General features: G+C 44.3%; 2 protein-coding genes across 2 annotated transcripts in view; one reads left to right on the top strand and one right to left on the bottom strand.

The window, feature by feature from the left end:
- Positions 1–1,060: 1,060 nt before the first annotated feature.
- Positions 1,061–3,130, bottom strand: Dolk (dolichol kinase). Its single transcript, XM_005085486.4, has one exon. The coding sequence runs from the start codon at positions 2,823–2,825 to the stop codon at positions 1,215–1,217; it is 1,611 nt and encodes a 536-aa protein (XP_005085543.1). The 5' UTR covers positions 2,826–3,130; the 3' UTR covers positions 1,061–1,214.
- Positions 3,131–3,178: 48 nt separating this feature from the next.
- Nup188 (nucleoporin 188) overlaps positions 3,179–25,995 on the top strand; it is a 49,052-nt gene continuing 26,235 nt past the window's right edge. Inside the window, exons 1-13 of the mRNA XM_040745053.1 lie at positions 3,179–3,249; positions 10,778–10,832; positions 12,238–12,311; positions 14,043–14,127; positions 14,262–14,342; positions 15,301–15,345; positions 17,457–17,549; positions 17,683–17,802; positions 18,588–18,799; positions 20,133–20,247; positions 20,805–21,005; positions 23,015–23,104; positions 24,717–24,782. Coding sequence (XP_040600987.1) covers positions 3,218–3,249; positions 10,778–10,832; positions 12,238–12,311; positions 14,043–14,127; positions 14,262–14,342; positions 15,301–15,345; positions 17,457–17,549; positions 17,683–17,802; positions 18,588–18,799; positions 20,133–20,247; positions 20,805–21,005; positions 23,015–23,104; positions 24,717–24,782 — 1,269 coding nt within the window. The 5' untranslated portion in view covers positions 3,179–3,217. The remainder of the gene's footprint in view (positions 3,250–10,777; positions 10,833–12,237; positions 12,312–14,042; positions 14,128–14,261; positions 14,343–15,300; positions 15,346–17,456; positions 17,550–17,682; positions 17,803–18,587; positions 18,800–20,132; positions 20,248–20,804; positions 21,006–23,014; positions 23,105–24,716; positions 24,783–25,995) is intronic.

Genomic DNA, 25,995 nt, shown 5'->3' with positions numbered 1-25,995 from the left:
CAGGTCTGGAATGCAAGGGCTGTTAGGTTCATCCTTCTAGCTTGAGGTTCTCTCCTCTAGGCAGCAGAGGCAGGGTGGGGCCAGCTTTCTTCAGCCTTTCTATGCACACGGGCTGACCTATGGCTCTCTCCAGCTCGTCCTAGTCCAAGCAGGAGACACTGCAAGCATTCAGTTCTTCACCTCTTGGGTTTTCTCCCGGGCGAAGCCAGGAGATGAAAGGCCACTCCCTCATCCAAGTACAACGTATCTTCTTCCTATGCTGCCTGGCTTCTTTTATGAGACGAGTTTAGTCTTGGGTAATAGTGACACTTCCCCTCACTGGTTTTAGGTGGATCAGACTGAAAACCTAAAAGCAACAACAAAAACTTAGTGTGGTGTATATGTGGCATCTGTGGAGGCATGCATGAGCCAGCACACGCACATGTGGAGGTCAGAGGACAGCTCTGGGGAGTTGGTTCTCCCTTTTACCTGGGTTCTAGGGACTGATCTCAGCCTTGTTTTGCAAGAACTTTTACCCACTGAGCCGTCTCGATGGCCTCCAGAAGGAATACTTTGGACACCTCATACACAATAAAGCCTTCTAGTATCCAGTGAGGGTCAGGCTGTCACTATTCCCATCCTACAGATAGAAGAATTGAGGCACAGACTCACTCAAAGATGCCATGCGGTTAAACTGTAAGGCCAAGGATCCTGACCAGGTTTGTCTGTCACCAGACACCTAAGCATTTCTGTTCTGCTGCCTACAGGGTTCACTTCACCCAAGCCCTACCCAGACTACAAGAGCACACTCTGCTGCATATTCAACTTCCCTGAACTGGTGAATGCCTTTAAGCCTTTTTGGTTTTTTTGTTTGTCTTTTTTTGGTTTTTCGAGACAGGGTTTCTCTGCATTGTTTAGGAGGCTGTCCCGGAACTAGCTCTGTAGACCAGGCTGGCCTCGAACTCACAGAGATCCGCCTGCCTCTGCCTCTCAAGTGCTGGGATTAAAGGCGTGCGCCACCAACGCCCGGCTCCCTTTAAGCCTTTTTGTATTCTAATTATCAGCAAAAATAAAACCAAGAGAGCTTTGCTTGTTTATTTTAAGTCTGAATCAATTGAAAAAAAACCAGATCTGCTTTTCACCCCTCAGTTCTTGGTGTCCAAGTAGCTAGCTGCCGTGGGGACCATTTATTCTTTTTCCCTATATCTCTGTTTCCACAGTCACAGCTGCTACTACTAGGCCATCAGCAATATCAGCAGGTAGAGAGGCAAAAGGAGATTGTCTATCTGAGTAGTGTATGCTTCCAGGAGTGACACAGTGCTGATGGATCCCAAAATCCAGGCATAACTGTAGTTCAGGTCTACACCACTGTCAAAGATTAGTATCAGAGCTACGGAGATGATCTGAGCAAATATAGACGTCATCGTCCCCTCGAATGTTTTCTTGGTTCCAGGCCAGCGGATCTCCCCCATGGTGCTGCCAAATATGGAGGCAACAGTATCACCCACACCCACCGCCAGGACCCCAGCATAGGGGACCAGGGCTCTTGCTCCTCCCAGGCTGTCCTTCTGTGTACAGGGCCTGGGAATCAGCCAGATGGGAAGAGACATGCCCAGAAGCAGGTAGATGTGCGTTAGGATAAGGGGTCCACTGTCTCGTTCATCCAGGAAGAGGGACAGAAGGCTCCGAAGAGTGTGACCCAAGGGCTTGATTCGGAAGTAGCGCACATATTCCAGGAAGATGAAGACTGCCAGACACACGGTGGCAGCCACATAGAGTAGTGGCCGGTCAAAGATGATCCCTGGGATATAAGTGGCTACCACAATGAAGTGGAAATACTTTCTCGTAATGGTAGGAGCCTTGTGCTTCTTGGACTCGGGAGATGACCGCTTGGCATTCTGGTACAGCACCACCACGCAGGCCATGGTGGCCAGCAAAGACCAATAGGCTAGGAGGTAAATGCGAGTTTCCGTGTAGAAGAGGAACTGAAGAAGCCAGAGCAGGGGGTTCCTGCGGATGAGCCAGTGCAGCCAGGGCAGGACCACACCAAGGCCCAGCACACAGGTCATGAGGTGGAAGAAGATGGAGGAGGCCCACGTGCCTGAGTCCATGAAGACAAAGAGGGTGCTGAAGAAGACACCCATGAGCACCATCCCTACCACCACCACCAACAGGAAGAAGTCCACTGGGTCCCCTTGGCTTTCAGTCAGAGAGCGCTTGATGAGTTGGTTGAGGACGAAGCTAATGCCACCCAGTACCAGCAGTGCCTCCCCAGGAGTGAAGCATCGGGGCAGCAGGTACAGCAGAATCATGTTGAGATAAACAAATATCAGCAGGACCTCCAGGACCTCGATCACCTCACCCACACTGAGGGAGTGCTTCATAATATAAATGATGATGCCTCCGGCCAAACCGGAGACGGCACAAGTATTGGTGGGCACCGGGCGAGTGATGCCCAGTGCCAACACGGAAGAGAATAGAGCCACTGCCATGCCAGTGGCTGCAACCACAATGCCAAAGCGTTCGAAGTACGGGTTACCCGCAGTCTGGCAGCGTTCCTTCATGACCAGCCCAAGCAAAGGCATGACCATGGAGGCCGGCAGCAAGCCACTGTTCGCGGACATTCGGAACTGGAAAACGGCATTCCCCTGCTGGAGCAGCCGGTCCCACTTGTACTGAACGTAGAACGCCTGCACTGCGAGGGCCACGGCGCACCACGAGTATCGGTCCCACACCGCAGCGTGGATGCTCAGCACCACTGCGAACACCACTGCAGCCTCCGCCAGCACCGAGCCGCTCAGCGGGAACCCAGACTCCGCGACTGGGGGAGGGCACTGTCGGGTCATGTCTCTAGGCCTTGTGCTCTTGCGGAAGCTTGGTGACTAGGGACGCTTTGGCCTCAACCAGCCAAGCAGAGGGCAGCAACTTCACCCAGCCAGCAACCTTCTCCAACTTTCAAAAGTGTGCTCCACTCGGGACACTCTGAGGCCTGGGAGCCTGCGCCCGGTCACCCTCCACCGCTTCCGACCTACGGTGTAGCAGATGTTTTGCACTCTTCACCTTTCACCGGCTCCACCGCCTCCACCGCGGACGGCTCTCAGCCCTGGGCAGCGCCATCTTGATAGCCCCATTCAGGGCCCGCCCCGCCATCACGTGACGGAAAGCCCCGCCCCCGTTCGGACCGGGGCGGTCACGTGGGCCCGGCGTCTGGGGGCGGGGCTGGCGCGCGCGCGCGAAGATGGCGGCTGCCGCCGGTGGGCCGTGTGTGAGGTGCGGAGTAGGGCGCGGCGGCGGGGGTGGCTGTGAGGCGCCGGGTGGGAGCAGGGCGGGAGTTGGAAACGGGATTCGGCGGCAGTGGCGGAGAAAGAGCCCAGGATGGGTGGACGGACACCCACAGGGGAGGCGGTTAGGTTCAAACCGTCCCCGCTCGCGGGGCTGAGGACACTTCTGGAGCGGGCCGGCGGCTCTCCCTTCCCTTGCCGTGGTCCTCATGCCTTACGTCTACCCACGCCGCACTCGGCTTCCCCCTCCACGCTCCCTGTAGGCACTGCGGGGCATTTCGGGGTCGCATGGAAGACACCCCCCTCCCCGGGCCCCCGCCATGTCGTCCCCGCGCCCTGCCCCGCCTCGGGCGTGCCTTGCCCACGCCGCGGGTTCTTCCCGCGGGCGTCCTGAGTTCCCGCCTTCTTTTATTTTTGGCCGATTCCGGTATTGATTCATTCAGCAGACATGCCTTCATCTTCCAAGAGATTTCGGGGAGCTGTTCCAGGCTTCAGGCGCAAGATGAAACAAACACATGGTTTTTGCTTAAGGGGTCCTTTTTTTTTGAGGCAAGGTCTCCTGTCCCACGGGCTGGCCTTGAACTCCTATCCTTCTGCCATTGCCTTCTTAGTGTGGAAAGTACGGACATGAATTACGAGCCTTGCTTGCCTTTAAAGAGCGCTTACTACATCAGACCCTGGGAAAGTGCCTTGCAGGAATTATTATCTCATTCATTTCTCACAACTAGGAGAGAGGCGCCTCCTGTTCACTTGACTCAAAAGTCCAGTTCATACGTAGTCCTCCTCTTCTGTGGTAATCCCCATGAGGATTCAGACTGAAGCCTGTCAGACTAAAGTCATAACCAGACCCCTGTGCTTATTACATCGTCTACGTTATAGACCAGACTTCCCACTCCTAAAACTTAAACCTAACTTGTCCCCTGGAATTGACTCTGCTAGTCTCATTTGGTTTTGTTCCCTGCTGAGCGGTCAAACACGCAGACAGACAGACATGTATCTCACACATCGCCTGTCTTTCTTCTCTAAATCCGACTCTTCTCCCTTGGGAGTTTCCTGTGGATAAGATGTGATTCTTGTGAGGGCCAGTCTGGTTTTCTTCCTTCTGCTGTTTGATGCTAGTCCTTGTATCCACAACTACGGATACTTGTGTGAAACTTTAAGAAATGAATTTTTCCCGGGGCGTTGGTGGCGCACGCCTTTAATCCCAGCACTCAGGAGGCAGAGGCAGGCGGATCTCTGTGAGTTCGAGGCCAGCCTGGTCTACAGAGCGAGTTCCTGGACAGCCTCCAAAACAATACAGAGAAACCCTGTCTCGGAAAAAAAAAAAACCAAACCAAACAAACAAAAAAAGAAGTTACCTTTCCATTTCAAGCTCCTGCTTTTCCAAATGGGAGTCTTTTAATCTTTTGTATGTGCATGTGGGGGTTGTTGGGTGTCTTTTCTTCTATGTCTGCTTTACCAAGGCAGCGGTCTCCAGATCAGTCTGATTCATGTTAGCCTCAGCTTCCCTGGTCTCCTGAGCACTGGGATTCCTGGTGGGCTGTCAAACCTGCCCTAGTTTGTTATGTAGGTGCTGGGGATCTCAATCTGGTCTTCAGGGACACCAAGTGGTTGCTGGGAATTGAACTCAGGACCTCTGGAAGAGCAGCCAGTGCTCTTGACCTTTGAGTCATCTCTGCAGGCCTCGTGTGTGTTTTAGAGGCTTACTGAAATGACTGAAGCCTGGCGTTGTGTGTGTGGTCTGGCACTGTAACCCTCCTGCAGCTGCTGCTGTTGCAGGTGTGTGCTTAGGAGCTGGCACTGATAACTCTGGAATGATGCTCTGTCAGGCACTCAGAATCTTGTGAAAGTCACTCACATTTGGCAGAAAGTTGGTTTGAATATTGGCGTTTTGAAGTCTTTTGGTGTTTGTGGAAGTCTGAGTGGTGCAGGTGTGTGAAAAAGTAAAGCCACTGTATGAAAAACTATTGCTGTGTCCAGTGTGGTATGCACACATTAATCCCAGCAGGGACAGGCTTCCAGGCCAGCTAGAGCTACACAGTAAAACCCTGTCTCAAAAGAGTTAAAAGTTGGGGGTGGTTAAGAGTTCTGGCTGCTCTTCCAGAGGTCCTGAGTTCAGGAACCACATGTCGGCTCACAACCATCTATAATGAGCCTTGGTGCCCTCTTCTGGTCTACTGGCTTACATACAGGCAGAACACTATACATAATAATCCTTTAAAGTTAAAAGCTATTGCTGCTAAGCTTAAATCCTAGCTTACAAGAGAACTGTGCAGCTCTGTTGGAGTCAGGTAGACAGTAATTGCACTTATTTCTATGTAGAATGTAACCTTTTTTTATTTTTATTTTTAAAGGGAACTTCTTTTTTTTTTAAGATTTATTTATTTATTATGAATACAACATCCTGTCAATATATGTCTGCAGGCCAGAAGAGGGCACCAGATCTCATTATGGAGGCTTGTGAGCCACCATGTGGTTGCTGGGAATTGAACTCAGGACCTCTGGAAGAGCAGTCAGTGCTCTTAACCTCTGAGCCATCTCTCCAGCCCAGAATGTAACTTTTAAAAGGGCTGTTTTAATTCGAATAACTTGGTTAGCTCAGTGTTCTCCAGAGGTTTTCTTTCTTTTTTTTTCCGAGACAGGGTTTCTCTGTAGCTTTGGAGGCTGTCCTGGAACTCACTTTGTAGACCAGGCTGGCCTCGAACTCACAGAGATCCGCCTGCCTCTGCCTCCGGAGTGCTGGGATTAAAGGCGTGCGCCACCAACGCCTGGCTCCATATGTTTTCTGATTCTTTTGTTTGTTTGTTTGTTTTGTTTTTCAAGACAGGGTTTCTCTGTATTGTTTTGGAGACTGTTCTGGGAACTTGCTCTGTAGACCAGACTGGCCTCGAACTCACCAAGATCCGTCTGCCTCTGCCTCCCGAGTGCTGGGATTAAAGGCCTGTGCCACCAGTGCCCAGCCTCTGATTATTCTTTATTTTGTACCCACAAGTTTTCTTTAGAATTTTGTTTTGTTTTTTTTTTTTTTGAGGCAGGGTTTCTCTGTGGCTTTGGAGGCTGTCCTGGAACTAGCTCTTGTAGACCAGGCTGGTCTAGAACTTACAGAGGTCTGCCTGCCTCTGCCTCCCGAGGGCTGGTATTAAAGGTGTGCACCACCACCGACCAGCTCTTTAAATTTTTTTCTTGAACATTTTATTGTTTTTTATGTCTATGAGTATTTTGTGGGCATTCATGCCTGTGCAGCACTTGTGTGTAGTGCCCTGGAACTGGAATTACAGAGGCTTATGAGTCACCTTGTGGTGCTGGGAATTGAACCTGGGTTCTCTGTAAGTGTAGCCTAAGTTTATGTGTACCTGGTGTTTTAGTACCCACAGAGGCTGAAGAAGGTGTTGATTCACCTAGAATGCAGTTATAGGCAGTTGTGTGCCAAATATAAATGGACTTTCTTTGAATGCCAGCTCCTGGATAATGACACAGAGACTTTTTATTATGAAAGCTTGGCCTTAGCTTAGGCTTGTTCCCAACTAGGTCTATAATTTAAATTAAACTGTTTATATTTATCTACATTCTGCCATGTGGCTCCTTACCTCTGCTCAGTACCTTATGTTTCCACATCTTGCTGGTGAATGTCCTGCACCTCCGGTTATTTCCCAGAGTTCCTCTGGAAGTCCCATCTGTCTTCCCCAGCCTAGCTACTGGCCATTTAGCTCTGTATTAAAATGCAATCAGTAGGTGTCTTAGGCAGGTGAGGAAGGACATTCACACAATGTACAAAAAGATTATCCCAACAAATTGTGAGCTGCTTTATGTGGGTGCTGGGAAACAAACCCAGGTCCTGTGCAAGAGCAGTAATTGTTGTTAACTGAGCCATCTCTCCTGCATGCTCTCTCTGTCTCTGTCTCTGTCTCTGTATCTTTCAAGACAGGGTTTCTCTGTGTAACAGCTTTGGCTGTCTTAGAACTTGCTCTGTAGACCAGACTGGCTTTGAACTCACAGCGATCTGCCTGCCTCTTTCTCCCGGGTGCTGGAGTTCTCTCCTCTTACTTACTTATTTTTTATTATAGTGTGTGTGTCATGTTATTGTGTACAGGTCAGAGGACAGCTCTGGAAAGTTTGTTCTCTTCTTCCATCTTATTGTGGCTCCCAGGGTTGAATTCAGGGCTCCAGGCTTGTGTGGCCAGTATCTGTGCCTACTGAACCATCATCTGCCTGGTCTTCTGCCTCTTAGAAATAAAATTCTATGTTGTCTCCTAGAACTTTAGATTAATTATTTTATTTGTTTGTTGTATATGTGTGGGTGTCTGTTTGCTGAGGAGTACATGTGGAGGTCAGGGGACAACTTGCCAGAATTGGTTTCATCCTCCCACATAGTGTGGGAGAATAAGTTCATCTGGCTTAGTGATAGGCACCTTTACCCACTGAGCCATCTTATTGGCTCATCAATGTATTAAAAAAAAACTAAAACAAACTTCCTGTGTGTGTGCGCGCACATGTGTGTGTGTGTGTGTGTGTGTATGTGTGTGTGTGTGAGAGAGTGTGTGTGAGAGTGTGTGTGTGTGTGTATAGGAGGGAGCATGAGTGTGGTGTCAAGCTGTGGCAGGTTGCCAGAGGACACTTTTACTAGTGGGGTCTGGGGATTGAGCATAGGTTACAAGGCTTCAGAAGCAGCAAGAGTTGTACCTCCTTACCAGTCCAGTCCGTATGTTTTTAAAATCTTATCTGTGAAACTAGATACTTGATTTTAATGGCTTTAGTTTCGCGACTGTACGCTTAGGTCAGATGGGGTGCACACTTAGTTTCTGTAGGTACAGGTAGAAGCTGTTCCTTTCCTGATCCCTTAGGTTGCCCGTACCAGTACCAGCCTCATCTGCTGGGTCTGCACATTCCTTCACTTGCCAGTAGGAGCTAATCTTCCTTCCTGAGCCATTTTAGTGCATTTCCAGATTCTGTCATGTGTGTGTCCTCCAGAGTCTCATTGTTAGTTATCTTCTTAAGTCAGGCAGTGGTGGCACACTGTACTCTATGTGAAGATGTATTTGCTGTGATTGGTGTAATAAAAAGCTGAATGGCCAATAGCTAGGTATAGGCAGGACTTACGGACAGAGAACTCTGGGAAGAAGAAAGGAGAAGGTACAAGATGGAAGAGAGGTAACACTACATGATATAATGCAGATTAATATAAATGGGTTAATACAAATTATAAGAGCTAGTTGAGCCAGGCATTGGTGGTGCACACCTATAATCCCAGCACTGGAGAGGCAGAGGCAGGTGGATCTCTGTGAGTTCGAGGCCAGCCTGGTCTCCAGGACAGGCTCCAAAGGAATACAGAGAAACTCTGTCTTGAACCCAAAACAAACAAACAAACAAACAAAAACCAAAAAAAGAGCTAGTTGAGACAAGCCTAAGTTAAAGGGCAAGATTTCATAATTATTGTAAGTCTACCTGTCATTATTTGGGATCTCCCACAACACTTACTCATACTAGACATACAGCAGTTTCCATTTTAAATAAAGCCTGGGCCGGGCAGTGGTGGCACAGCCTTTAATCCCAGCACTCAGGAGGCAGAGGCAGGTGGATCTCTGTGAGTTCAAGGCTGGGCTGGACCGACAGCCTCCAAAACAATACAGAGAAACCCTGTCTGGTAAAACCAAAAAAAAAAAAAATTAAGTTAAATAAAGCCTGACTTTTTACATTTGCTAATTCAGGCTTGTTAGATAAGTAAGCCAGAGGATAAGTATGCCTTGAGAAAAGGCATGATAACTTTCAAAACATCACTAAATTTCTTTCTTTCTTATTTATTTATTTGGTTTTGTTTTTCAAGACAGGGTTTCTCTGTGTAGCTTCGAAGCCTTACCTGGAACTTGCTTTGTAGACCAGCCTGGCCTCAAACTCATAGAGATCCGCCTGCTTCTCCCTCATGAGTGCTGGGACTAAAGGTGTGATCCACCATTGCCCGGCCTGAGACTGGCTTCTTGACAGCATAAACAGAAACATTTGTTCCAATAACTGGATCTAATCTAATTATTTTTGGAATTGTGAATGTTATCCTGTTGTCAGAAAGAGATTATAGTTGTTATAGTGTGTCGATGTGGGAGTTAGTAGCTATGGATTTAATAGAATTGAAGTTGTTTTCTTAGAAGCAGCAACTGTTAAGAAAAATTTATATATTTTAGCTGTGTTTAAGCTTCTTTGATGGGAAAATCTTGAATGGCAGTTTTGGTATACATGGCTCTAATACTTTGTTTTTTAGCCTTAATAAGGAAGATAGTTTTCAGTTTATTTTTTTTCTCTTGAGTTGTCTGTGGGATGTATCTGTGCAGTAATACATGTTCATGTGTGTGTTGCCAGGTTGGTATATGTGGAGGCCATAGGCTGACTTTGATTATGTATGTTCCAATTTATTCATTGTTGTAAAATCTGAGTTGAATCCAGACACATCAATATGGCATGTCTAGCTAGCTATCTTGCCTTAGTCATCCTTTGTCTCTGCCATCTAAATGATGGAATTAGAGATATCTGCTGCATGACACACATATGCACACACAGGGCAGCTTCCCAGCCCAAGTTTTCATTTTCTGTGTGTGTCTGTGTGTCTGTGTCTGTGTGTTTGTGTGTCTATGATCTCTCCAGCCCTTAGATTTAGTTTTTGAGCTAAAAATCTCCTGTTTCTCAAGGTGATTGACTTAAATTTGCTACTTGTTGTATAGCTTTAACTTCTCTTCCTCCCAAGTGCTGGGATTCCAGGTGTGAATTACCACATCTGTTTATGTAGTACTGGGATCAAACCTGAGGCCTTGTGCATACCAATTGAGCTACATTTCCATCTCTTTATAAAACTTTAAGAAAATAAAATTATTTATTTTGTATGTGTATGTGTATGAATATGAAGATCAGAGGACACCTGGAGTTGTTCCTCTTCTAGCGTGTGGGTCTCTGGGTTGACAAGGCTTGGCAGCAAGCACAGTTGCCCCTGAGCCATCTCATCAACCCATTGTTTTTTTGCTTCTGAAAATGGGGTCTCATATAGCTCAGTCTGGCTTTGAACTCTATGGGATTGGTTGTCTATTATTTATTTATTTATTTTTTAATGTACATTGACGTGAAGATCAGATCTCCTGGAACTGGAGTTATAGACAGTTGTGCACTTCCATGTGGGTGCTAGGAAATGAACCCAGGTTCTGCAAGAGCAGACAGTGCTCTTAGCTGCAGAGCCATCTCTAGCCCCTGAATGCCTGTTTCTTATATACTGTCAGGGATTTGAAGTTTCAAACATGAGTGAGACCTTGTCTCAAAAAGCCTACTACTAATTTTTATATCCTTTGTGCTTACATTTATGTGGCTTTTTTGGAATTCACCCTGTAGACCAGGCTGGCCTTGAAATCACAGAGATTCATCTGCCTCTGCCTCTGAAATGCCTGAATTAAAGGTGTGCACCACCACTGCCTGGCTGAATATCAGATTTCTTTAACTTTATTTTCTTAGAAGAGCAAAATTATCTCTGCTTTCTTATTTTTCAGGAGCAGTAGAGAACTGTGGACAATTCTACTTGGAAGGTCAGCTCTTAGAGAACTGGTGAGTGACAGTGTTCTTGTGATTTTTTTCTTATAAGGATTTTTTATAGCGTTTATTAAAAGCAAAAATAGAAAAACCTAAAATGGCGTCTTGTCTTCTGTGAGGCTACTGAAATTTTAAGTCAGCCTTTGTTTGTACCACATTGATTGCTTTTCTGTAAAGATGCCATGCTGTCAGTGAGGTTGCCTGAGGGCAGGCTGTGGAGAATCTCTGCTGCTTGGGCAGAGAAGAGCTGGCAGGCCTCCTGTCTCTTGTGTTCTTTTCTGTGTTTGCCTTTAGCTTTCAAATCATAGAGGCTGTGTGTCTAAAAATGTTGTCTTTTCTTTTCTTTTTTTGGTTTTTCAAGACAGGGTTTCCCTGTGTAGCTTTGGAGCCTGTCCTGGAATTCACTCTGTAGACTGCCTGGTGGCCGGCCTCAAACTCACAGAGATTCACCGGCCTCAGCCTCCTGAGTACTGGGATTAAAGGCGTGTACCACCACACCCAGCTTACTTTTTAATTTTAATTTTTTTTAATTTATTTTTTTATTTTTAGCTTTTTCAGACAGCATTTCTCTGTGTTGCCCCAGCTGCCCTGGAACTCACTCTGTAGACCAGGCTGGACTCGAACTCACAGAGATCCGCCTGCCTCTGCCTCCAGAGCGCTGGGATTAAAGGCGTGCGCCACCAACGCCCGGCTACTTTTTAATTTTTAAAATCATTTATTTTATGTGAGTTGGTGTGTTGCCTTCATGTATGTCTGTATTAGGGTGTCAGATTTCCTGAAACTGGAGTTACAGATAATTGTGAGCTGCCATATGGGTGCTGGGATTTGAACTTGAGTTCTTTAGAGGACCAGCCAGTACTCTTAAATGCCGAGTCATCTCTCTAGCCCCATGAAGAGATTTTATTAAAGAGAGAGCGAGAGGAAAAACAAAACTTCTTGGGTGTATTTAACATTTTAGAGGAATGGCAGAAATGATCTGTTATTTAGTAAAATATGCAATCATTAGAAAACCCCTTTACAAAGATTTCCATAAATGATGCTATAGTATTAATCAAAGAAAAGATTACAGAATTCTACATTTACAATGCTTTAAACCAGTGGTTTTCAATCTTCCTAATGCTGCTACCCTTTAATACAGTTTCTCATGTTGTGGTGACCCCAACAGTAAAATTATTTTCATTGCTACTTCATAACTAATTTTGCTGCTGTTATGAATCGTATAGTAAATATCTGTTTTCCAATGGTTTTAGGTGACCCCTGTGAAAGAGTCATTTGAACCACAAAGCGGTTGTGACCCATAGGTTGAGAACCGCTGCTTTAAGCTGTGTGGAAACATTTCAAAAAGACACAAAGGAAAATACAGTGTGTAGTGTGATCCCCTTTTGGGTTGCATTTGTGTAATTACCTTGTTCTTTTGCAGAATCAGATTGAGGCAGAACTGAATAAATATTGGCAGCGGCTGTTAGAAGGGCTTTCTTACTACAAACCCCCCAGGTATGGTTGTTCTGTGTGTCTAGTAATACCATTTTCCCAAAGAACTGCAGCACACGTGGAACTGCCTTGTGTATTTGTTTTGTTTTCTGTGGCTTTTAGCTTTCCTGGAACTCGCTCTGTAGGCCAGGCTGGCCTCAAACACACAGAGATCCACCTTTCTCTGCCTCTTGAGTGCTTGGATTAAAGTCGTGTGCCACCACCGCCTGGCTTCCCTGTGTGTTTTCTTAAATTGCTGGGCTCGTAAATGAGTGAGAGTACAGCTTAGACATAAGCAGGATGAGTCTAGCATATTTTTCCCATCTGTTGAAAGGAAGGATCACTTCCTTCACAGTAATCCAGTTGTCCTTTCTCTTTTCCTTTTCCCTCCAGACAGTTTTGTGTAGCCCTGGCTATAGGCCGGCTGGCCTAGGACTGAAGGCATGTGCCATCACTTCAAAGTGACTCTTTTTACTTCTTATCTTCTCCACTGTCCCTGGAGAAAGTAATGCATTCACCATTCACCCAAAGAATACCAGTTCTATGCAAGTATCAGCTCCCAGTTCCAGGGGATCTGATGCCATCTTCTGACCTTTGTTGGCAACAGATATACATGCATGCAAAACACCCAGACACTAAATAAATGGAAAATATTAACATGAGATTTGAAGTCTGGTAATGTTTTTTGTTAGATTTTTTTTGAGACAGGGTCTCGCTATTTATTCTGGCTGTCCTGGAACTCACTATATAGATTAGGCTGCCCTTGAACTTGACTATATTATCTTGCCTCTGCCTCACAAATGCTGGGATTAAAGTCATGTGCCAGCTAAACCTTTAAAATAAAAACTCAAACTCTAGACTTTGCTGATATATAACCTCTTGTTTTTATTTGTTTAAGTTCTTGAATTGAACTGAAGAGCCTTTCAGATGTACTCTACCAACTGGCCTACATCCTAGCCCCAAATGTCCTCTCTTTGTCCTGTTGTCCAGTCAAGGGCAGTGTGTAGCATTTACTTGTCATGTATCGTTTGGGCTCTACTGTGACTGTATCTCAGTTACAGTATCTCAGTTTCATGACATTGAACAGTTCTTTTGGTTCTTTTTGAGACAGGGTTTCTCTGTATTGTTTTGGAGGCTATCCTAGAACTCCCTCTGTAGACCAGGCTGGTCTCTTGAACTCACAGAGGTCCGCCTGCCTCTGCCTCCCGAGTGCTGGGATTAAAGGCGTGCGCCACCAATGCCTGCCTGTGAAATACCATTCTTGTTACATCATTTCATGTATGTGTGCTAGACCCATAGAACAAGTGTCAGTGTTACTCTTGGTCACTTTACCGAGGAGTTCTAGGACGACATCTGACATTGACCTCTGGCCTCCACATATACTGCCTCCAACATGTTTAAAAAAAAAATAACGTAGTGCCGGGCAGTGGTGACACACGAACTCTGTGAGTTCGAGGCCAGGCTGGACCGACAGCCTCCAAAACGATACAGAGAAACCCTGTCTCGTAAAAACCCAAAAAAAAAAAAAAAGTAGCTTAATAAATAACATTTTTGTAACTAGTTTACAGTGGATATACATGATTTTGTTACATAGGCAAAACAGGCTCTGTGCTATAAAGTCTGTGGGGTGATGTTTGTACATTATATAGACACTAAAGGAAAAAGAAGGCCAGTTTTAAAGTGTCATAGGGTGTTTTTATTTAATGCCTTGGGAGTCACTGTGAATGGGGAAATAACTCACTGCTTTCTTCATAGTTCAAGTTCAGCTGAAAGAGTGAAAGCTAATAAAGATGTAGCATCACCACTGAAGGAGCTGGGCTTACGAATCAGCAAGTTCTTGGTGAGTGAAAGTTATTAAGGGGGGTGAGGGGTCAGTTTATGCTGTGTGTGGGTGCCGTGATGTCATTATTAATGATGCTAATAAAAATTCTGAGCTTCATTGGCCACTGCTTACGTAAGACTTCTGTGCTTTAGGGTCTGGATGAAGAGCAGAGTGTTCAGTTACTGCAGTGTTACCTTCAGGAGGACTACAGGGGCACTCGGGATGCACTCAAGGTTTGTGCTTCTACCCAGCCCCAGTCCACCTTGCTTCTTGGAGAGTTCTGTCCCTGACCCTTTACACAAAGATTATGAGATACACAGGTTCATTCATTCATTCATTCATTTTCGAGACAGGGTTTCTCTGCATAGCCCTGGCTGTCCTGGCACTCACTCTGTAGACCAGACTGGCCTCAAACTCACAGAGATCTTCCTACCTCTGCCTCCTGAATGCTCGGATTAAAGTTGTGTACCACCACTGCCCAGCTGAGGCCAGACTTTTTTTTATAGTTTATTTTGTGTACGTCAGTGTTTTGCCTGCATGTACATCTATGTGAGGGTTTTGGGTCCCATAGAACTGGAGTTACAGACAGTTGTGAGAGGCCATGTGGGTGCTGGGAATTAAACCTGGGTTCTTTGGAAGAGCAGTCAGTGCTCCTAACCGCTGAGTCATCTCTCTAGACAGAGGCAAGACTTTTAATGAATTATTCATCTTTATTTTATGTGCATTAGTGTTTACCCGCCTGAATGTCTGTGAGGGTTTCTGATCCTATAGAACTGGATCTACAGACAGGTGTGAGCTGCCATGTGGGTGCTGGGAACTGAACCCAGGTCCTCTGGAAGGCAGCCAGTGCTCTTAACTGCTGAGCCATCTCTCCAGCCCCGAGGCAAGACTTTTAAAGGCTGGAAAGAGAACCCAATGTATATTTAAGCTGAAATTTGAAGACTTACATATAAACAAGACGTCTAAGAGAGTACCCAGGTTGCTCAGCTTTAATTTTACGTATAAAGAGATAGGCCAGAGAACAGAGAAATGAGTTGGGCATCTGTTTTGTTAGACTTGGCCTAAACATAAGGTGGAAATGTTTACAGAAACGAAATAGATGGGTAGTCATGAAGGGTGTGGTGCATCTTTTTCTTTGCCAGTTGAATTCTGCCTGTAAGACAGCTTCTTGACTGCTCTGTTTTCCTTCAGACGGTCCTTCAAGATGAGAGGCAGAGCCAGGCCTTAACCCTGAAGGTAAGCGCTAATTGATGTTTCATTCTTTGGTAGAAAATTGTGTGACAGCTCCTAGACCCTTTTGCTTGTGTTTTTCTTTTTTTTGTTTTGAGACAGGGTCTTACTGTGTATTCCTGGCTGACCTGGAATTCACTAGGCTGGCATAGAACTCAAATAGATCCACCTACTTCTGTCTTCCCAGTACTAGGTACTAAAGGCATATGCCAACACATCCACTCTCTTGGCTAAGGTTTTAATTCTTAGTTTAGTCTTCTTAGCTGCAGGACCCAGCCAAGGAATTTATCCAGAGTTTCTTCTGCTTCTGGTGCTGACAACTTGTTCATAGATGGCTATTCTCTAAGGCTCAATTAACTTGGTATTTTTGGTGGGAGGGATGTGCTGGTGATTAACTCAGAGCCTCAAGGATACAAGGCAAGCATTCCACCACTAAGTCCCACTCTCAGTCCTTTTAGATAAAATTCAGCAGGGTTAGTTTGTATTCCTGTACTCCTTGCCTGTCCTACAGCATTCTCACTTTGGATCTGTCTGTGGATTTGACTACTTTGTAAAGGGAAGCTTTTTCCTTGAGAGAAGCCTTCCCGCCAGCCTGGTTCTAGAGCCGCATCAGTCCCAAATAAACACACAAGACGCTCTATTAATTATGAAGCTGTTGGCCTTGCTTGTTTCTTACTGGCTAGCTCTGACTTAAGTAATTACCCCATAATTGTTAATCTAAGTATGTCTCTTACCGGAGAAGTTTCCAGGCTTCCTACCCCATGGCGTTACATCTCGACTCTCTGTGTTTCTCCTTCCCAGAGTTCTCCTGGACTCCTAGTTCCACCTATCTAGATTCCTATTGGCCAGCAGTGCTTTATTGACAAATGCACAGGACTTCCCCCCAACACTACTTGAATAGTAACTGTTGATACTCAGTACTATCAGTACTACTTATGTCCATTGGTTACATGTGGTTAGAGCACGTAGCCCTGGTAGTTGTACATTTGCTTCATGTATTTGACCTGCCAGTTTGTAACTTTGATGTTATTTGGGATCTCAGAACTCATGCTAGAAAAGTATTTTGGAATTGAGTTTAGATTATTAAGTAATAATTCCCTTTCTCTTTCATGGCTTATTTCTTGGTTTATGGTTTATTTTTGTGGAAGGATATTGTGAAATATTACTTTAACTATGTAAACATGTGTTACATTTATCTATGTTGCAGAATATTTATGTAAAGTGTGTTGCATTTGTTTATGCAGCATTTGTTTAATTATGTGAAGATGTGTTGCTGTTTTGCCTTGCCTGCCTACTGCAGCAGATTGGTCTAATAAAAACCTGAATGGCCAGTGGCTAGTCAGTAGTGGGATAGGAAGGTCTGGTGGGCTGAGAGAATAAATAGAAGGAGAAATCTAGGCTCAAAAGGGAAAAGAGAACAAGGGAGAAAGAAAGACTCTCAGGGCCAGCCGGCCACAGAAGAAGCAGGAAAGTAAAGCATAGAGAATGAAAGAAAGGTAAAAAAGCCCCAAGGCAAAACATAGATGAAGAGAAGCAGGTTAAGTTAAGTTATAAGACCTAGTGGGACAAGCATAAGATATAAGTCTCCTTGTCATGATCTGAGGGGGCTGGCAGTAAAAGAAAGGGTTATTTTCTGTTCATGTTAAAAAAAAATGTGCTGTTTAGGACTTGGAGGTGGCTTGGTGGTTAAGAGCACTTGCTGCTGTTCCAGATGGCCCAAGTTGGGTTCCTTGAACCTATGTGGCAGCTGACAAATACCTATAACTCCAGTCCTAGGGTGTTCATTGCCCTTTTTCCTCTGGCCTTGGTAGGCACCTATACATATGTAATATATACATGCATGCACACAAATAAAAATAGAATGAAATGAATTTTAAAGTATTTGTTGTGTATACTTTCATAGGAAGCATGTAGAGGTTGGTTCTCTTCTTCCACCATATGGGTTGTGGAGACTGAACTTGGATTGTCAGGCTTGTTGAGTAGTGCCTTTGTCCATTGAGCCATCTCTCCTGCTCTCCATGCAGTTTTGAAGGATCTGATTATCAGCAGTTGTAAAGTTGAGTCTTTTTGCAAGAGTGAGAAACTGATTTTGAAATTTTACGGGTTTTCCCCCCTAGGTTGCAGATTACTATTATGAAGAAAGAACCTGTATTCTTCGTTGTGTCTTACATCTTCTGACATATTTCCAAGATGAACGACATCCCTATAGGGTGAGCCTGCGCAGGTTTTCTTGGTTCTCTGTACCCTGCGTCCGTCAGATTTAAATAATTTCATATTACTCGTATACACTTGGAATGTTTGCCTTTTATGCTACACGTGCATTACTGTGTTCTGATCTTTAAGGCTGAATACGCAGACTGTGTTGATAAACTGGAGAAGGAACTAGTTTTAAAATACAGACAGCAGTTTGAGGAGCTGTACCGAATGGAGGCCCCAACCTGGGAGACACATGGCAATCTAATGGTATGTAACACTTGTGCTCATCTCTGGTCAGAAAAATGACATGCCTTGTTCAGGGAGCCCTAGGAGACTTACATAGCTGAGCACCTATGCAGGTTCTTCAGAGCAGAGGGAATTGTGTCAGAACAAAAACATTGATTAATGGGCCCTAATTCTGAACTTCTTCCTTGGTCCATTTTGTCCCCCCTTATTCCTTTTCTTTCCTCATTTGTATTAGAATTATTGTGTGAAAGCCTACCCCAACCCCTTTATTTTTTACTTTGTTACCTAAAATACTCTCTTAGAAGTTAATAGAATTCTAAACCCTAGATTTCATCTTCTCTTTTTTTGGGGGCGGAGGGAGGACAGGATTGAGAATTTAATGTCTCATTCTGAAGCTCAGTCCAGGCTTGCCTGACCCTCATAGCACCCCACTGCCTTGGCCTCCCAGGTAGATTTAATTTGTTTTGTTTTGAGACAGGTTTTCTCTGTGTAACAGTCTTAGCTGTCCTAGAACTAACTCTGTAGACCAGGCTGGCCTTGAACTTACAGAAATTTGCCTGCCTCTGCCTCCTGAGTGCTGGGACTAAAGGCATGCGCTACCATTGGCCTGCTGTCCATATCATATTCTTTTTTTTTTTAAATATAAAATTGCCCTCTCCTGGCCTGCAGGGGCACAAGTAAACAGAACACTGCATACATCATAAATAAATACACCTTTAAAAAAAAGGAAGAATAGGAAAAAGGAAGAAAAAGGTAATTTGTTATCTAGTTTAACTTTCTCTCCCATTTTCTCTATATTGGTGCAGACTGAGCGCCAGGTGTCTCGATGGTTTGTTCAGTGTCTCCGGGAGCAGTCTATGCTGCTAGAAATTATTTTCCTCTATTATGCGTACTTCGAGATGGCGCCTAGTGACCTACTGATACTAACCAAGATGTTCAAGGAGCAAGGATTTGGTAGTAGGCAGACCAATAGGCACCTGGTGGATGAAACCATGGATCCTTTTGTAGATCGAATTGGGTGAGTCTAATGGATTGCAGTTTATGAAGCTTTTACTGTGTTTAGACCATTGGCATTGCAGTGGCTCTGTGCTGAAACAGAGGGAAGATGCACCTTTCTCGGACTGGGTGGGGAGTGGGTGCATGTGCTGACACAACCTGTGCCCATAGGAAGTATAGTCTGTAATTAAGGGGCTTGTTCTCACAAAACCCTCCTATCCTTTATTTATTCTAAGATGTATTTTTACTTTTCTAAAAAATAATGTTTCGCCTTAATGCATGTATGTGTACTGTTTGTGTGCCTGGTGCCTATGGCAGGCAGAAGAAGGCATTGAATCCCTTGAAATTACATTACAAATGGTTATAAGCCATAAGCCATATGGTTGCTGGGAACTGAATAGGTCCTCTGCAGGAGCAGCAAGTGTTCTTAGCTGCTGAGCCATCTCATTAGCCCCACAGACATTCTTCTGTCTTTTTCTTGGTTTTTCAGGACAGGGTTTCCCAGTGTAGGCCGGGCTGTTCTGGAACACGCTCTGTAGACCAGGCTAGCCTTGAACACAGGAATCTACGTCTCTCTCCTCCCAAGTGCTGGGATTAAAAGCGTGTGACTCCGTTCACCAAGAGCATTTGTTGAGCAACTACTGCAGGCACAGTGCAAGTGCCATGATGACCCTGATAAGCAAGATGTGTATTCTCTGCCTGCTTTGAGGGCACTGTCTGTGGTCTTTGAATTTATTTTTTCTGTACTGATGGCCATGGATATACCCCCATGTTGAGGCCTGTTTTCTCAGCAAAGAAATACATTTGAGGAGTGAGAGCTGGGTCAGATAGGTTGTAGCTGTGTATACCTTCAGTGCTAGTTCTGAGCTGCCCTGATTAACAGTCACCGCAACAGGCCAGTGTCAAGTACTTGAATTTGAGATGTTCTGGAAAAGGGAGCATTCCAAGGGTGTGAGCTATAGTTGTGTGGTGAAATGCATACTTGGCACACACAGACCCTGGGTTTGGTCCTCAGCACCACAAAACCAAGAAACCTCTATATTTAAAAGCTCAGTGATTACAAAGAATGTGAAAATGCTCATTAATAACTATTGATAAGCAAACCGGGAGTTGGTGGTGCACACCTTTAATCCCAGCACTCATGAGGCAGAGGCAGGTGGATCTCTGTGAGTTCGAGACCAGCCTGGTCTATAAGAGCTAGTTCCAGAACAGTCTCCAAAACAATACAGAGAAACCCTGTCTCGAAAAAACCAAAGGAAAAAAACGAAAACAACTATTGATAAGCGAGTGTCTTATATCTTCAGTCAGTTCCAACACAGCTGAATGAAACTGTGGTTATGGGTTGTCCCTTTCAGGTACTTCAGTGCCCTCATCCTGGTGGAAGGCATGGATATTGAGTCCCTGCATAAGTGTGCCTTGGATGACAGAAGAGAGCTGCATCAGTTTGCTCAAGATGGGCTTGTTTGTCAGGTGAACTTGGAAGGACATTTTTCTTTTTTCAGGTGGTTTCTAATTAGTTCTTAGCCCCTGAATTATCCTAATGCACAGAATTTTCAGTTCTTTTTATTTAGGTCTAGGAGAAGTCAAAGTTATTTGTGCAGAGATGATAATTGACTCTGCAATAGGGAGTTGAGTCACCCACAGAGGTGGTCCCAGGACAAAATCTTTGGGGTTATGAGGCTTTGTAGGTTTAGTGAAAAAAAGATAAGGATAAACACTGAGTTAGAATGAGTAGAAATTGAGAGGTCGTGAAAAGTTCAAGAAGTATCAGGCTCATAACTTCTCTAATTCTCTATTTGAACATGTTTTTATAGTTTAAACTAAGATTGTAATAAAACCAGTAGAAAACGTCGTGGGTAATGTAGGTGTGATTGGGTGTGTTAGCAAGTGTTGGGGTGAAGATGTGTGGGTGCAGTGTGGTGAAGGAGAGGGAGGGTCTCCAGTTGAGGCTTGCTGAGCATGATGACATGCTTGGCTGGATCTGGACCTTTTCTTTCTTAGACACAAGTGTTTTCTCCCCTCCTTAGGATATGGATCGTGTGATGTTGACCTTGGGAGACATTCCACATCATGCCCCTGTACTTTTGGCCTGGGCCCTCCTCCGTCACACACTGAACCCAGAAGAGACCAGCAGTGTGGTCAGGAAAATAGGTGGCACAGCCATCCAGCTGAATGTGTTTCAGTACTTAACTCGGCTGCTTCGGTCACTTGCCAGTGGGGGAAATGATGTGAGTCTTAAGTTGTTGGTAGGTGAGCTTGAAGAGGGCAGGCCCTGGAGAAGAACAGTGACGACTTTGGTAGTAGCATGAGTCATTGTGATTTTTATTCTTTTTCTTTTGTTTATTTCTCTTTTGTTTTTTGAAACAGTTTTCTCTGTAACTTTGGAGGCTGTCCTGGAACTTGCTCTGTAGAGCAGGTTAGCCTTGAACTCACAGAGATCCACTTGCCTCTCTGTCTCTAGAGTGCTGGGGTTAAAGGTGTGTGTCAGGAGCCTCCTGCCATAGCCTTTTAAGGGCTAGAATTACTTGGTGATGATGTTTTCACTGGCATTTGTATGTGGTCAGACTCACACTCTCCAGTGGTATCTTACTCAGCTTTTGTAACACAGCTTGCTAGGAGTACTGTGTGACTTACACGTTAGAAAACAAACTGAGAAAGGTGTAATTAGACTCGAGCAATAATACTGAGCAAGTGGTAAACAGTTTGAACTGATGATGAGTTGACTCTTGTTCTCAACCTGAAGGTTCTGACCCTATTAGGGGTCCAACAACATTACGACTCATAAGGTAGTAACACTACAGTTTTGAAGTAGAAACAAAGTACTATGGTGGGGGTCACTACAACCTTGGGAACTATATTAAAGGGTTGAGCATTAGGAATATGAGATCCACTCTTCTAGAGGATGACTGGGGACATCTGAGTGGGAACTTACTCTTCAGAGTCTTTATTGGGGGCTCAACTGGAGTTTGGCTCGTTCATTTAGTCAGCTTATGTTGTGCTAAAGTGAAGCATCAGGAGCAGGCTCAGTGGTTAGGTGTTTACCTCTCATACATCTAGCCTTGGAATTAATCTTCTATGCTACCAAAAAAAGACAAGATAAAAATGGAGACTTAGAGGTTGTAATCATTGGTTTTTAACCTGCTGAGTAGAAGAGACTATTTACAGATGTTTGTAGCATCATTGTAGTCATAATCACCTTCATAGTGCTGGGGAAAATACCCTTTAGTATCTATAAGTAAACTCTGACAAACAGGACAGTAGACTGTTCTTCACTTTTAAGAAGAAACCATAAGAAAACCTAGAAGAGGGCTGTAGATATGGCTTAGTTATACAATATTCACCATACATGAAACCCTGGATTTGATTTCCAGTTGTCCTGGTCCACTCCCCAGTGCAAAAAGACGGGAGAATCCTGATGCATATTACTAAGTAAAAGAAGTGAATTTGAGGAAGCCAAATGTATGTGGCTCTAGCAGTGTGACACCCTGGGGACTGTCACAAGAACAGCTGCTGCCTAGGATGAGTTGGAAGGAGTTGAATAAGCCAAATGGAAATTTTAGGGTAGTATGACAACTTCGTCTGATGTCAGTCTACAGCTGCTCTGAAAACTACTCTTTGTGGCTGGGGATTAAGCTCAGTGTAGAAGATAAGCCCAGTCACTGCTTCATGAGACCTTGAGTTCAAACTGGACCACAAGAATTTTTAAAAAGCAATTACTGTTAGCTGGGTAGTGGTGGTGCACACCTTTGATCCCAGCACTTGGGAAGCAGGCACAGGCAGATCTCTAAGTTCAAGGCCAGCCTGATCTACAAAGGGAGTTCCAGGACAGCCAAGGCTACACAGAGAAACCCTGTCTCAAAAAACAAAACAACAACAACAACAACAACAACAAAAAAAAAAAAGAAATTAGTCTTAAAACAGAAAGCAGCTAATAGGCAAACAGCTCTTAATACTGCAGATTGGTGGATATTGGTGTCGTTTGAATTAGGTCTTAGAGCCTCTAGTTCATATCCAGACTCTTGGCTGGATGTGGTTTTCTTGTTATCCACAAAATCTTTGGTCCTTTTGAATTTGGTTGTGTTGAGAGTTCTTCCTAATTTTGTAACTAAATTAGGAAAAGTATTAATGTTTGCGATTCCTTTTGCATTTCTTTTCAAGGACTCTACTGATATGACGGCTGAGTCTTGGAAACAGTTGTGTTACTCATACTTAGATATTCACTCCTTTCTCTTTCTAGTGTACCACGAGCACTGCCTGCATGTGTGTCTACGGCCTCCTCTCCTTTGCTCTGACCTCTCTGGAGCTGCACACACTGGGCAATCAGCAGGTCAGTAAGTCGCTTTCCTTAGGCTGCCTAGCTGCCCCACATTTACAGTCCAGTCACTACACTGCCCCCTCAGATCTCTTACAGCCTATTTTGTTTCGTATGTTAATTTGTTTCTTGCTATTTGTTTTCATTTATTATCATGTGAATGAGATGTAAATTGTGGCAAACCCTGAAAGTGATACAAAGTAGATAATCCTATCACACATGATGGGATTATTTTGTGTGTGTGTGTGTGTGTGTGTGTGTGTGTGTGTGTGTGTGTGTGTGTGTGTGTAGGTGTGTATAGTTACCAGTTGAATATGTCCTTTCCATTTTACACAAAGACACACATACACTCTTAAATTCTAATGTAATTCTGTACTGGAATCATGGTATATATGATTCTTTCATAGCATCAGGAACTCCCAAGTTTACCAAAATTCACTGATGCTTATTCCCATGTATAAATAGCAGAAGGTTCATATAAAACTTTTTCGTTTTATTATCTCTGGGTGACTGATGATACCTAGTATGTAAATTGTAGCTATGCTATCCTGTATAGGAATAATTTTAGTGGAAAGTATGCATGTTTGATACACAGACATGATTGTGTTCTCCTGTTTTGTATTTGAGATACAGTCTCATCTTATAGTCAGGTGGGCCTGAGACTAGGTAGCCTGGACTTGTCTCAACCTCCCACGTTGCAGACACTTGTCCCAAATGGTTTTGGTTCAGGGTTGACTGACTATGGATGTGCACCCTGACAGTTTGACACTCACTGACAGGCGAGCTGCACACTGCCTGCTTGTGTGTGTGTTTTGTTGTTTCTCTTTTCTTTGTTTTGTTTTGGAACAGGGTCTCACTGTATAATTCTGCCTGGGCTGGTTCTTGGTTGGTAGACCAGGCTGGCTTTGAACTCACAGAGATTTGCTTGAATGTGAGCTCCTGGGCTCAAGAATCCAGAGATCAATATTGACTACTAAGAAGTATAGGTGTGCACACCATATCTAGCTTTACAGCTTTACTCTTGCTTTAAAATTTTTAATTTAAATTTATAAAAAACAACTTTAAATAATCATATTATTATATGTAGATATATGGTGTATGTATGTATGAGTGATTGCTTGAGTAAGGAGGCCACAGGGCAACTTTTCAGTCAGTTCTCCCGTCCACCGTTACATGGATTCTAGTGATTAAGTGTGCATCTGTGGCTCCTTAAGCTTTTGCTTTTTTTTTTTTTTTTTTTTTTTTTTTTTTTTTGATGTGCATTGGTGTTTAGCCTGTGTGAGGTGTCAGATTCCCTGGAACTGGAATTACAGACAGTTGTTAGCTGCCATGTGGGTGCTGGGAATTGAATCGGGGTCTCTGGGTTTCAGGACTGCCAAGGCTACACAGAGAAACCCTGTCTCTGAAAAAAAAAAAAAAAAAGGTAAATGTGTGAATCTGTCTGTACATGCCTCAGTCTCTCAAGTAGTGCATAGATCATAGGCATGCAGCACCATGCCACAACTGTGAGCCAGAGTTCTTCCTGACATGCTGTGTGAACATGTTTGTTGATGTCTTTATGTTAATAGAATATCCTAGAAAAAGCTGGTTCATGCCAGGAAGATAAACCATTTCTTCCTCTTGACAGGATGTAATTGACACAGCATGTGAAGTCCTGGCAGACCCTTCTCTTCCAGAGCTGTTCTGGGGAACAGTAAGTATGTGGCAGTGTCTAGAGCAGTAGGTGACAACCTCCCTACTGCTTCGGCCCTTTAATGCAGCTCCTTATGTTGTGGTGACTTTCTTGTTAGACTTTCTTTGTACCACCAGCTCCTGAATAGTGACAGAGACTTACTAATTATGAAAGCTTGGCCTTAGCGTAGGCTTGGTTTTGTTTGTTTTTGTTTTTCGAGACAGGGTTTCTCTGTGGCTTTGGAGGCTGTCCTGGAACTCGCTCTTATAGACCAGGCTGGTCTCAAACTCACAGAGATCTGCCTGCCTCTGCCTCCCAAGTGCTGGGATTAAAGGCGTTCGCCACCAACGCCCGGCCTGTAGGCTCATTTTTAATTAGCTCTTATATGTTCTGGCAGTTTGCTCTTTGCTTCTTCTCCATTCTGTACCTCTGATTTCCTCCCTGTTTCCCCTGGAGGAGAAATCACTCTCTTCCTTACTAAGTTCCACTTTATCCGAGAAAGTACCGCCTGCTTTCTCTTTCTAGCTATTGTCCATTCAGCTCTTTATTAAGCCAGTTAGTGCTTAGACAGGCAAGGTAAAACATCTTCACACAGTGAGAGCAAACATCCTCCAACATTCAACCATAAAATTATTTTCATTGCGACTTCATAACTGGAATTTTGTTTCTGTTGTGAATCATGATGTAAATATCTGTTTTCCTGTGGTCTCAGGCAATGCTATGAAAGGGTCGTTCAGTCCTCAAAGGTGTTGCAACCCACAGGTTGAGAACCGCTGATGTTGAGCAAAGAGAATCGTTAAAACACTTGTGATAGGTTTTAGAATTAACATTTTGAAGGGTCAGGGTCCAGCTGCTATGTCTCTTTTCATTTGTATCCCAGCTGGACTGATCTACTTATATGTGTTTTTCTTCTGAAACCCACAGACTCCTTGAGAGAAGCTCTTATGAACCATATTTAGATTGGGCATCTCTGTTGCTTGTGTGCTGGCTAAGCATTGACATGATTTGGGGTAGTGTTCACTTTAAAAGATGCATAACAGAAGGAATTATGTTTTCTGCCTAGAGAAAGAGGGTAGTCAGGAGAAGGGAACTGGATAGACAGGCAGCCTCTTTTTTGGTCGTGAATACTTTTATATCTTTTTTCAGTGGAATGTGAATGTTCTACATTATCAAGAAAGTGTTTTCTCAATTAAAGGAAAGGGTTATTACTAGATTTTCTTGTTTTTGTTGTTGT

The sequence above is a fragment of the Mesocricetus auratus genome, unplaced genomic scaffold (genome assembly GCF_017639785.1).
Source record: "Mesocricetus auratus isolate SY011 unplaced genomic scaffold, BCM_Maur_2.0 Super-Scaffold_100004, whole genome shotgun sequence".
Lineage (NCBI taxonomy): Eukaryota > Metazoa > Chordata > Mammalia > Rodentia > Cricetidae > Mesocricetus > Mesocricetus auratus.
The sequence above is the reverse complement of the archived record's forward strand: the minus strand, read 5'-3'. Positions and strand labels throughout refer to the sequence as shown.

Bases quoted from the DNA above. Each gene is read 5' to 3' on its own strand.
- Dolk (XM_005085486.4), bottom strand. From the start codon at position 2,825: ATGACCCGACAGTGCCCTCCCCCAGTCGCGGAGTCTGGGTTCCCGCTG.